This window comes from Periplaneta americana, chromosome 4 (assembly GCF_040183065.1).
Source record: "Periplaneta americana isolate PAMFEO1 chromosome 4, P.americana_PAMFEO1_priV1, whole genome shotgun sequence".
In the NCBI taxonomy this organism is placed as follows: Eukaryota; Metazoa; Arthropoda; class Insecta; order Blattodea; family Blattidae; genus Periplaneta; species Periplaneta americana.
In genome coordinates, this window is record NC_091120.1 from 202,027,528 (window position 1) to 202,038,699 (window position 11,172).

The following is an 11,172-nucleotide window of genomic DNA, read 5'->3' on the forward strand; positions in this document are numbered from 1 at the left end:
AGAGTATAGCATTTGGTCCTAATGGGTTCAGGGAAAACGAGCAAATGCTGAGTAACTTTCGGTGCTGGACTCCGGACTCATTTCACCGGCATTATCACCTTAATTTCATTCAGACGCTAAATAACCTAGATGTTGATAAAACGTCGTAAAATAACCCAATAAAATCAAAAAAATTGAGGGAAAACCCCTAAAACAACCTCAACAACCAGGTAACTTGCCTCAACCAGGATTTGAACCCCTGCCTGCTTGCTTCAGAGACAGATATGTTAACCATTACTATACATCGGTGAACTAGATTTATATACATTAGTAAGCTGAGGAATGTACTACAATTTTCGTACGGCGTTTCCAATATCTGTATCTGGCAACCCTGGTGACCACGGCTGTCTTGATGATAAAATCCATCTGAAAAAGAATGGAACAACTTCGACGAAGTCATTCGCGAATTAAAGACGTTGGCGTATTACCATAACTTGTGGTGTTATGCTTTACAGTACTTATAGTTGCAAGACTAAAGTCGACGTCGCACAGTGAGGGATACATTTTACGATATTCCTGACCCAAAAGCCTAAATATAAAAGTTTATCTTTGAGGTTTGTTTGTTACAGAGCCAAGCGTAAGTACTGGGATCCATCACATTATTTAAAGTCTTCACACGATCTGTCAGGGTACCTACGTACGTGAGTGAATATACTTCTTGTCTATGCGGATGACGTGAATATGTTAGGACAAAGTCCACAAACAATTAGGAAAAATACGGGAATTTTACTTGCAGCAAGTAAAGAGAGATTTTGAAGTAAATCCCAAAAAGACAAAGACTGTGATTATGTCTCATGTCCAGAATATTGTACGAAATGGAAATATAAGAGGTGGAAAACTTCAAATATCTTGGAGGAACTGTAAGAAATATAAATGGCATTCGGGAGGAAATTAAATGCAGAATAAATATGAGAAATGCCTGTTACTCTTCGGTTCAGAAGCTTTTGTCATCTAGCCTGTTGTCAGAAATCCTGAAAGTTACAATTGATAAAACAGTTATATATTACCGGTTGTTCTGTATGGTTGTGAAATTTGGACATTCACTTGAAAGAGGAACAGAGATCAAGGGTGTTTGAGATTAAGGTGCTTAGGAAAATATTTAGGGCTATTGAGAATAAGGTGCTTAGGAAAATATTTAGGGCTATTGAGAATAAGGTGCTTAGGAAAATATTTAGGGCTAAAAGGGCCGAAGTTCGAGGAGAATGGAGAAAGTTATGCAATGCAGAACTGCACGCATTGTATTCTTCACCTGAAATAATTATGAATATTAAATCCAGACGTTTGATATGGCAGATCATTTAGCACGTACGGTCGAATACAGAAATGTATATAGAGTGTTAGTTGGGAGGCCGGAGAGAAAGAGACCTTTGGGAAGTCCTAGATGTAGATGGGGTGGTAATATTAAAATGTATTTGAGGGAGGAGGGTTATAATTGTAGAGACCGGATTAATCTTGCTCATGATAGGTACCGATGGGGAGCTTATGTGAGGGCGGCAATGAACCTCCAGGTTCCTTAGAAACCGTAAGTAACATACTACTGTATTTATCGACATATTGCTTTAATAAAATTGATTTATTAGGAATCAAGGCATTAATAACTTAGTAAAATTCTAAATATCACTGTTTCTACAATAATAAATACATATCTATGCTTGTATAAATATCAAAACTGAAATAAAAACAAGTAAAAGAAGAATACCGTAAAGAACTAAAAATTTAATTCCCACCAAATCTCTCTTGTGATTTCCATCCGGATAACTGAATGCACGTCATTGCTGATAGAAGACATAATGCTCTGTTAAAAGACATTCACAACATAACATCATAGACGAAATTCTTCTTTAGGTGCGATTGGAATAAATGTATAAAAACAAAAATTTGACCGAAGCATGTTGGTCTGAGATTGACGTAGACGTCATAACTGGAGGCAGAAATGTTGTTCATGGTTTATATCAGATAATTGGCTATCTCCTGGTTTTCAAATAGTAGCAGTGTATAAATATTTGTTATAAAATATAAGATACAATTCTCAGCATTTCTCATTCTGCAGTTGGTTGTCAATCTCTCTCTATCCTTTCAGTTATGATGGATGTGATCAAGATGGAATCCGAGGTCAACTCAGTGGCTGTAGGAATAGGTGACGATACGGAGACAGAGGAGAAGCTTTTACCAGAGGTGAATGAAAGTCATTAATTTTGATACAAGTTTTTAATTCAAAACTAGCCAGACTCCACAGCTATCTATTTAAAGTTCTTATTAACTAATGCTGAGTTTTTGTCGGCTCCTGATGAGCAAATGCTGGTAACTTTTGGTGCTGGACCCCGGAATCAATTTACCACATTATAGCCTTCATTTCATTCAGACGATAATTAACCTAGATGTTGATACAGCGTCGTAAAATAAGCCAATAAAATAAAAATAAAATTGTCCTAAACTGTAATGCGATCAATTTCAAACTAAAATCTCTTCACATAATTTTCCTACTGCTGTTATGCGATCAATTTTAAACTAAAATCTCTTCACATAATTGTCCTACAGATCTTATGCGATCAATTCTAAACTAAAATCTCTTCACATAATTGTCCTACAGATGTTATGCGATCAATTCTAAACTAAAATCTCTTCACATTATTTTCTTACAGCTGTTATGCGATTAGTTTTAAACTAAAATCTCTTCATATAATAGTCCTACAGCTGTTATGCGATCAATTCTACACTAAAATCGATCAATTCTACACTAAAATCTCTTCACATAATTGTCCTATAGATGTTATGCGATCAATTCTACACTAAAGTCTCTTCACATAATTGTCCTACAGCTGTTATGCGATCAATTTTAAACTAAAATATCTTCACATGATTGTCCTACTGCTGTTATGCGATTAAATTTAAACGACAACAGACTTCTCTTTGGTTCGATTCAATTTAACTGCATGTGAGCAGCAGAAAACGTTTCGTTTCAGTTCTGTTGACTAAGTGGGAGGCAGATATTAAGGTAGCCTTGAGAGTGACTATAAAATAAACCAAACTATACGTAAACATGTTCATTACGAGCGCGGTATACTCGACCATGTTAGGCACGAGAAAAGTCAAGCAAGCAAATGGAATGTCTTGCAGTATTCTGGTCTGTACGGAAAGTATATAGAATTTCTGAGGTCTATTTTCCATTCTCTGTTTATTATCGTGGGAAAATTTCAGTACACGTGGTCCTCACTGAGAATTGCATTTTGATATACTAAAAAGATCAAATTTGTCTCGTATGTCGAATGCGCAACTTCATGCTTATGAAAAGGAACTTTTCAGTGCCATTAATTTATTTTGTGTTTACAAGGTTGGAATTTCGGAGGATGAGGGAAAGGAAGGAATTCGTGTTCTGAAATTTATCCTTCCAATGTTGGTTTAAGTGCTGTAACCATTACTGTTGTGTTTGTTCGATGTTTATCACCGATGCTGGAAGTGTTAGCATTCAGATTCAGAATCATTGAATTCATCAACCTGTAACTAACGAGAACAGATCCAGAATTTGTGATATGCGCATGTTCTGCAGGTGGACAACATGTTAGATCACGACACAGATGAGAGAAAAGTGGAGTTGGTGGATCCCGGCTGTGGTCTAGCTTCAAGCTTGTGCTTTGAGGAAATGCCAATGCCAATTACATTTCCTGTTGTGAAGAATGAGCCTGAGGTAAGTGCAACAACAACGAAATTCCTTGGCTTACAAATCGATAATGTGTTAAATTGGAAAAATCATATTAAAGAAATTACCCTCAAACTAAATTCAGCATGTTTTGCTATGGGAACTATACAAGACATAGTAAATATCAATACCTTAAAAACAATATATGGGGACATAATTTAATTTTTACTAACGTTTCTAATATTAACCTGGCTATACCTTTGGATCAACGGTTGATACCCTCTTCCACGACTGGAGTTCAATGATACTGGCGTAGTATGTAAGAAGGATGATAAGTAGTTCATCCATTTACGTAAACTAGGAAATATCACGCATTTGAGTTTGATAATTTTCATTACGTTTTTGTTTAATCAAAATAAAGTAGAGTATTAACAATAAGTATTTTTACTCACGAAATCAGCTGTCCTTGCGGACGTATTCATTATGCAGTTGATATTATACAGTCTACAACACATTAGCGTACACTATAGAGAATGAAGTTAAATTGAAAAATAATCATAATAAGTATATTTCAACACATTTTCAAAATTGTGGCCGTTCATTTCGATACAGGCTTCAGTTCGAATGTGTGTAATTCCAATTGCAAGATTCGTCCTTCGTATTAGGAACTCATGTTGAAATAATTCTGTACCTACTCTCAGAGTACCTTACGTACTGTAAAATCAATCTTCACTTCTGCTCGATCCAAAAAGATAAAATTACTCAGACATGCATTGTACTGTCTGTCCCATGTCGTTATGTCGCAGGATCACAGAATGGGGGAAAATCACTTCATAGTTAATTACTTAATCGAAGCCCTTTTATGTAAGTTATATTAGACAGTTGTATGGATATAATATTACGTAGACTTCCAATTCCTAACAGAAATTAATGTTCGCAGAAAAGAGCTAAGACAACCCAGCCACTAGCCTTTACAGAGAGGCGAATAGAAGCAGGTGGGGGAAACCGGGATGCGAAGTAGGCAAATGGATGACAGTATCTATGCGAAAATGATGCAATATTGAAAACTCTTTCGTTACTGGAAAACGCGAACATATTTTTGGAACTTACTGTTTACTATGACAGTAAGGCTACTATAACTGTATATGCGGTCTTGGATCTGTGTGGAGGACGGTTGAACTTCATTAGTAGAAAGGGTGAGAGTGAAGTACATTCAAAAACTCAGGTACAATACAAATTGAAGTAAACATAAAATGATGTCCCTGTACTATGCTTACTTCCTCTCAGTAGGTAATACGTTTTCGGAAAATTACACAGATAGTAACACCATACTCCTACTACTCAAAGGAGTAATTAGAATAATAGTAGGTGCCAAATCTAGGGAATCGTGTAGGACTATTTCCAAAAAACCTACTCATCATGCATATGGCTTGTCGGTATATTTTTTTCATTCACAGTCATCCTCATATGTAATGGTGAAGACTTCGTAACTAATTGAACAGTTCAATGCAACGCGTAAAAAATTACTTTCATACTCTCTCGGCAAGTTTATCATGCTGTTAAGAAAGGAGTGCGTTATATGGCAGTAAAAAATTTTAAGAGCCTGTCTATGGATATATCAATTTCACGAGAAATAAGAGTACTGGAGAAATAGCAGATCGGAAACACAGCTCATCAGATACTACATTGTCCTCCATAAACTCATGAAGAATCTACAGGACAGGAACTCAGATTTTAACCCTGAAGAGCTGTAATGTAACATCTTTCTTGTATATATGTACTCTTCTTTTCCAGGAATATTCATGGGATATGGACGAGAAGAACCTGGACTTAGCAACAGAGGATAATGCAATCTTGCCTGACAGGTGAGTGCAGCTGGTCTTATTCTCTCTGATTCGTTTAATAACATATAAATAATTAAGTGAGACGTACATTAATTTGTGTTCATTGTTGAAATGAGGGAAGAAAATATATTTTGTTGCTGAATGTTTTCTCCACTATTTCACCACTTGTTATTCACCCACACTTGCCATTGGAGAACTTTATATGCTCAATTAATTTATCTAAATTCGTCAGACAGATGACTGAATATTCTTCATACAACATAGTGATTGTGGCATAAAAGTAAATATCGAATCATGCAATTTCATTACCTCATCGATTACATATCTTCCTCTGCATTATTCTGCCGTGCCATGTTTTCCATTCACTTCTCTCCATTCATCCTCACCTTCACGTCATTCATTTGTTTTATCTGTGCTTATTTATTATAATCATTTTAACTCTTAGGTCATAGGTGATGTCACCACAGTGTATACCTTAAGGGTAGAAATACTTGTTGCAGTTGTACTGTATATTATTGCAAGGTAATTGGGATCCATTCCGGCATTTGCTTCTATTTAATTGAAAATGATTTATATATTCAGTAAACCCCGACAATATTGTTCTGCACCACGGATCGAAGCCAGGGACCTCCTCAATCCAAGACCCGTGCATTATCGCAGTGCCATCTCGCTTAGCATAGAATTTATTTCCTTTTATTGGGGTTTTAATTTCATATTGCTATTTTTACTAAATTTTACTGTCGGATAATAACAAAATACTCTTAGCAATTCAATATTTTTTTTACGAATATGCATTTGATTAATGTTTGTTTATATATTTGTATAAGTTAAATTAGAAAAATGAAAATTATATATTTCTAGTTAATTCAACCTTAAGTTTTATACCTTCTTTGTTTCATATAGTTACGTTCATCATTGTTGTGTGGCTCCCTGAGCAGGGGTTTTAATCCTTCGGACATGATTTCTGTTTATTTTTGTCCAAGTTCTTTTACCACCAATAAAGTAATCTTACAAACTATATATGTTAAATTCATTGCTTTGATATTTCTACGGGTCCACGCCTCTGGAGTAACGGCTAGCACGTCTGGCCGCGAAACCTCGTGGCCCGGGTTCTATTCCCGGTTGGGGCAAGTTACCTAGTTGAGGTTTTATTCCGGGGTTTTCCCTCAACCCAATGTGAGCAAATGCTGGGTAACTTTCGGTGCTTCATGTCATTCAGACGCTAAATGACCTGAGATGTTGATAAGGCGTCGTAAAATAAAATACTAAAATAAAAAAAAATATTTCTATCTGAATTAAATGTAATGAGGATATTAAACTGCACTCTCTCACCCTGAGGTATTCAGAGGTCTTGCCTTAACAAATTCCACCTTATTTCAGACGCTGTCATTCTTATAACTGTTTATCTCTCTTGGAAAATTTTTTTTTGCTTACCACCACATAGAGATTCTTTAATTAGTCTCTCTGTAATTATATGAGAGTGATTGTTGGTTCTATCGCCAGCATAGGTGACGAAAATACTTTGTAAAACTATGTGACCTCAGATTTTGAAACTGCAGGTTCACTGGACCATGTGATGCGAGCACTGGAGATGTCCTGGACAATGAATCTCTGAGTGAAGGAATGTCACAAAGCGACGATCTGGGGCTGCAGCAGCTGACAGCTAGTCAGACAGATCACAAGCTGTCACATACAGAAGACAAACCCTTCAAATGCCAATTGTGTTCGGTAGGATATAAATTAAAATCCTCTCTCAAATATCATCTGCGTTTACATACAGGTGACAATCCTCTGAGATGTGAGATTTGTGGGAAATACTTCTCTCTACCCCAAGCTCTTAGATATCACATGCGCTCCGCACACAAACCATCTTTCAAATGTGACATCTGTTTCAAGAAATTACCCACACCAGACAGTCTGGAAATACACTTGGAGTGGCATTCTACCAGGGAAGGTTTTCAATGTAGCATTTGTGGCAAAGGTTTGGCAAGCGCTAACTCACTAAACAAACACTTAAAAAGACACACGGGAGTCAAACCTTACAAGTGCAACCTTTGTGCTCGTGCGTTTGGTTCTAAAGATTCTTTGGATTATCATATACGCTCACACACGGGCGAGAGACCGTTCAGATGTGAGGAATGTGGGCGTAGCTTTAAAAACAAACGATGTCTCAGAGTACATAAATGCAAACGGCCACAATTTACATGTGATATTTCTTTAGAGAATTTACCCACACAAGGCAGTCTCACAGTACACATACTTTTTAAATGTAGCATTTGTGGCAAAGGTTTGGCAAGTGGAGACGCTCTAAAGAGACACTTGAAAACACACACTGGAGTGAAACCTCACATGTGCAACGTTTGTCATCGTGAGTTCTCTAAAAAATCAACTTTGGAATATCATATACGCTCACACACTGGCGAGAGACCTTTCAAATGTGAGGAATGTGGGCGTAACTTTAAAGGCAAAAATCTTCTGAGACGACACAAATGCAAACAAGACACTCTACGTGATATTTGTTTCGAGAATTTAGAGACACCAGACAGTCTGAAAGAACACATGCAGTCGCATTCTCTAAGGAAAGATATTAAATGTAGCATTTGTGGCAAAGGTTTGGCAAATGCTAGCTCTCTAAATCAACACTTAAAGAGACACACTGGAGTCAAGCCTTACAAGTGCAACCTTTGTGCTCGTGTGTTTAGTTCAAAAGATTCTTTGGACTATCATATACGCTCACACACGGGCGAGAGACCGTTCAGATGTGAGGACTGTGGGCGTAACTTTAAAAACAAACAAAGTGAGAAAAGACATAAATGTCCACAAAGGCCACAAACCATGTGTGATATTTGTTTTGAGGATTTAGAGTCACCAGAGAGTCTGAATGTACACAAGCAGTCGCATTCTGCGAACAAAGCTTTTAAATGTAGCATTTGTGGCAAAGGTTTGGCAACTTCAGCCACACTAAAGAAGCACTTGACAACACACACCGGAGAGAAACCTTTCAAGTGCAACGATTGTCATCGTGAGTTCACTACGAAAGAATCTTTGGAGTATCATATACGCTCACACACCGGCGAGAGACCGTTCAGATGTGAGGACTGTGGGTGTCAATTTAAAGGCAAAAAACTTCTCAAACAACATAAATGCAAACAACAGCCACAAACCTCGTGACTTCTTATATCCTACAATCTTTAGCAGTAAAGTGATGTATGATACACGATTTTATTGGTGCGTATTGGGAGCCTGTGAACTGGACACTTCGGTTTGTTCCTCATAAGATTTCTGAATTGTCTTTGATAATCAGGCCTGGGGGGTTTGGACATGAAAACATTTGCTAGGTTACGAGGTACACTAGCTATAGCTTGTTATCCTCTGCTACGTCAACGTAGTACTGTCATGTTTCCATTCAACATCGACATAAGTTGTTTGTTTACTGACTTCTGCTTGAGTTGTTATGACATAGTAAAAAAATAGTAAATTATGGTTTATTTAACGACGTTCGCAACTGCAGCGGTTATATCAGCGCGCCAGTGTGCCGGAAATTTGTCCCGCAGTTCTTTTATATGTCAATAAATCTACTGACATCAGCCTGTCGCATTTAAAACACACTTAAATGCCATCGATCTTGGGATCGAACCCGCAACCTCCAACATAGAAGGCTAGCGCTATACTAACTACGGTACCGAGGACAATGTTATGACGTAATATTTTAAGTTTGTATCGATTGTCTTTCTGTTCCTTAGCGTATATCAGGAGTAGAATTCAGTTGTGTTTTAGCCTCAGTACTATGAACGTGTATCAAAATGCCGCCAATCAGGAGTGAAACATTGGATGCGCTTGTAGCGGAGCTCTCAGAAGTTCATTTTTCTGCTAAGGAAGAACGAATAATTGTGAAGTGTGTAAGACAATTGCAAGAGTGAGAGACTGTCATGATTTACAAACACATCGAACACATAAAGCATATTCAACATCTGAAGGGATATCAAAAACTTTTTCTTCCATTTTTAATTATGTCCTTATTGAACCTCTGCAGTGTAACATATTACCATTAAGCAAAAACTGCATGGTATAGTCAAAAACAATGTGCAATAAGAATGTAAGCAAAACGTTTTTGATGTCACTGTAGAATTGTTTTGTGATTCAAATGCGGATTCCTCAACTATTATTACGAATTGTGTTGATGCTGATTTTAGCAAATTTTCCTTTCTCTAGACCTCACAAGGAGCATTTCAAACTCTTCGTTTTAAAGAATACATGTGGAAAATTGCCATTGTAATAACAGTGCATACCCATTAAATGCTTACTTATTGCGAAAGAACTATGGATTTCATATGGTCAATTGTTGGTGATAATAAAATATGGGTGTCCATAGCCGTAATGACCGATAGTGTGGGAAGGTATGTGAGTAATGTGATTTTGGGAGTGCTTTCGGTTCATGAACCTGGACGTATATTTCTTTTGACACCCGAAGTGTTGGAAAAGGTGAAGTATTCAAAAATTGTTAATTTATTTGAAGTTCCTTGTCCTTTTCATGGCCATATAATGTTAACGACATGGTTCAGTGAAAATAATTAAAAAAAAAAATTAAAAATGGAAATTTTGTTTTTAACTCTAAAGGATGTAATAATGTTTGTCTTCTAAATTTGTGCTTATTTTGGCCCTATGACTGTCTAAAGAGACCAGCGCCTGCGTGGAATTGCAGCCCTTTAAATTGAAATTCAGCTGTCATTGCGACACTTTTTGTTTTACATCTAATTAACTTTACTTTTCATTCACATAATATTTTGCGCTGTTATGCAAGAGAAATTTGTGATGTGGTGGAGTATTAAAAGAGGAAAACGAAGTTAATCTGCTTCAATAGTGTTTTATATATTTGAGAGTCCATTTATTTTCTATAATTTGAATTATTTAAATTCTAAAATATTTAACAATCCATTCTACGAACTATGACAAATTTAACAAGTGATTTGGGCAAATTGGCTGAATCACATCACTGTAACATACAATATTAGAATGATCTTTCTCCATCCTTAAGAAAACATAATTTTAGCTAAAATTAATTAGTAGCTTCCGTCTTACGATAACAAATGGAAAGTTGAGCCGAAAACAGAGAAGTGTTCCTGCATATAATCACTCAGAAGAGTATTGTTTATAATAATCATTCTAAGTCTTGTCAAATTCATAAAAAAAATTCGCTCTCTCACACTCCCCACACACTTTCACAGTTACACATAGAAGCATGCCACACACATTGTACTGCTGACATAGGAACTTCATTTGAATTGTATTTATAATTAGATATGTACATAAAGATCACATAAATTGTACAAGGTGTGTTCAATTGATAAATCATTTTTCCCCTCTCCCCTTCCTTCCTAGCTCTCCCTCCTCCCTGAAATACAGTGGTGACATAGGAGTGTCGTGTCTAGCAAGCTAGAGATCCAAACAAGCATATTGAAAAAGTAATGGACCTAATGAAAAGCTATGAAATTATACTGAATCTCCATTTTCTGTCGCCACGGGTTAACGTAAATTCGCATTTGACACAAATTTCAGGTTCTGAGAATGATTGCATAAGAACAATGTATTTTCATATTCGATGTAATAAAATTTAGTTCAGAATATGACTTTGTTTATTCTAAAAATATATAA

At 36.5% G+C, this 11,172-nt stretch overlaps 1 protein-coding gene across 2 annotated transcripts; it reads left to right on the plus strand.

Moving 5' to 3' along the window:
* Positions 1–45: 45 nt before the first annotated feature.
* LOC138698627 (zinc finger protein 26-like) lies at positions 46–11,053 on the plus strand. Of its 2 annotated transcripts, none has more exons than XM_069824715.1 (5): positions 46–616; positions 2,120–2,214; positions 3,587–3,724; positions 5,471–5,541; positions 7,080–11,053. In XM_069824715.1, exons 2-5 carry the CDS (start codon positions 2,122–2,124, stop codon positions 8,689–8,691), a joined length of 1,914 nt encoding a protein of 637 aa, XP_069680816.1. In that variant the 5' UTR covers positions 46–616; positions 2,120–2,121; the 3' UTR covers positions 8,692–11,053. The 2 variants fall into 2 exon arrangements, with proteins under 2 accessions (XP_069680816.1, XP_069680815.1); XM_069824714.1 differs by lacking the exon at positions 46–616 and adding an exon at positions 667–1,565.
* The last annotated feature ends 119 nt before the right edge of the window (positions 11,054–11,172 follow it).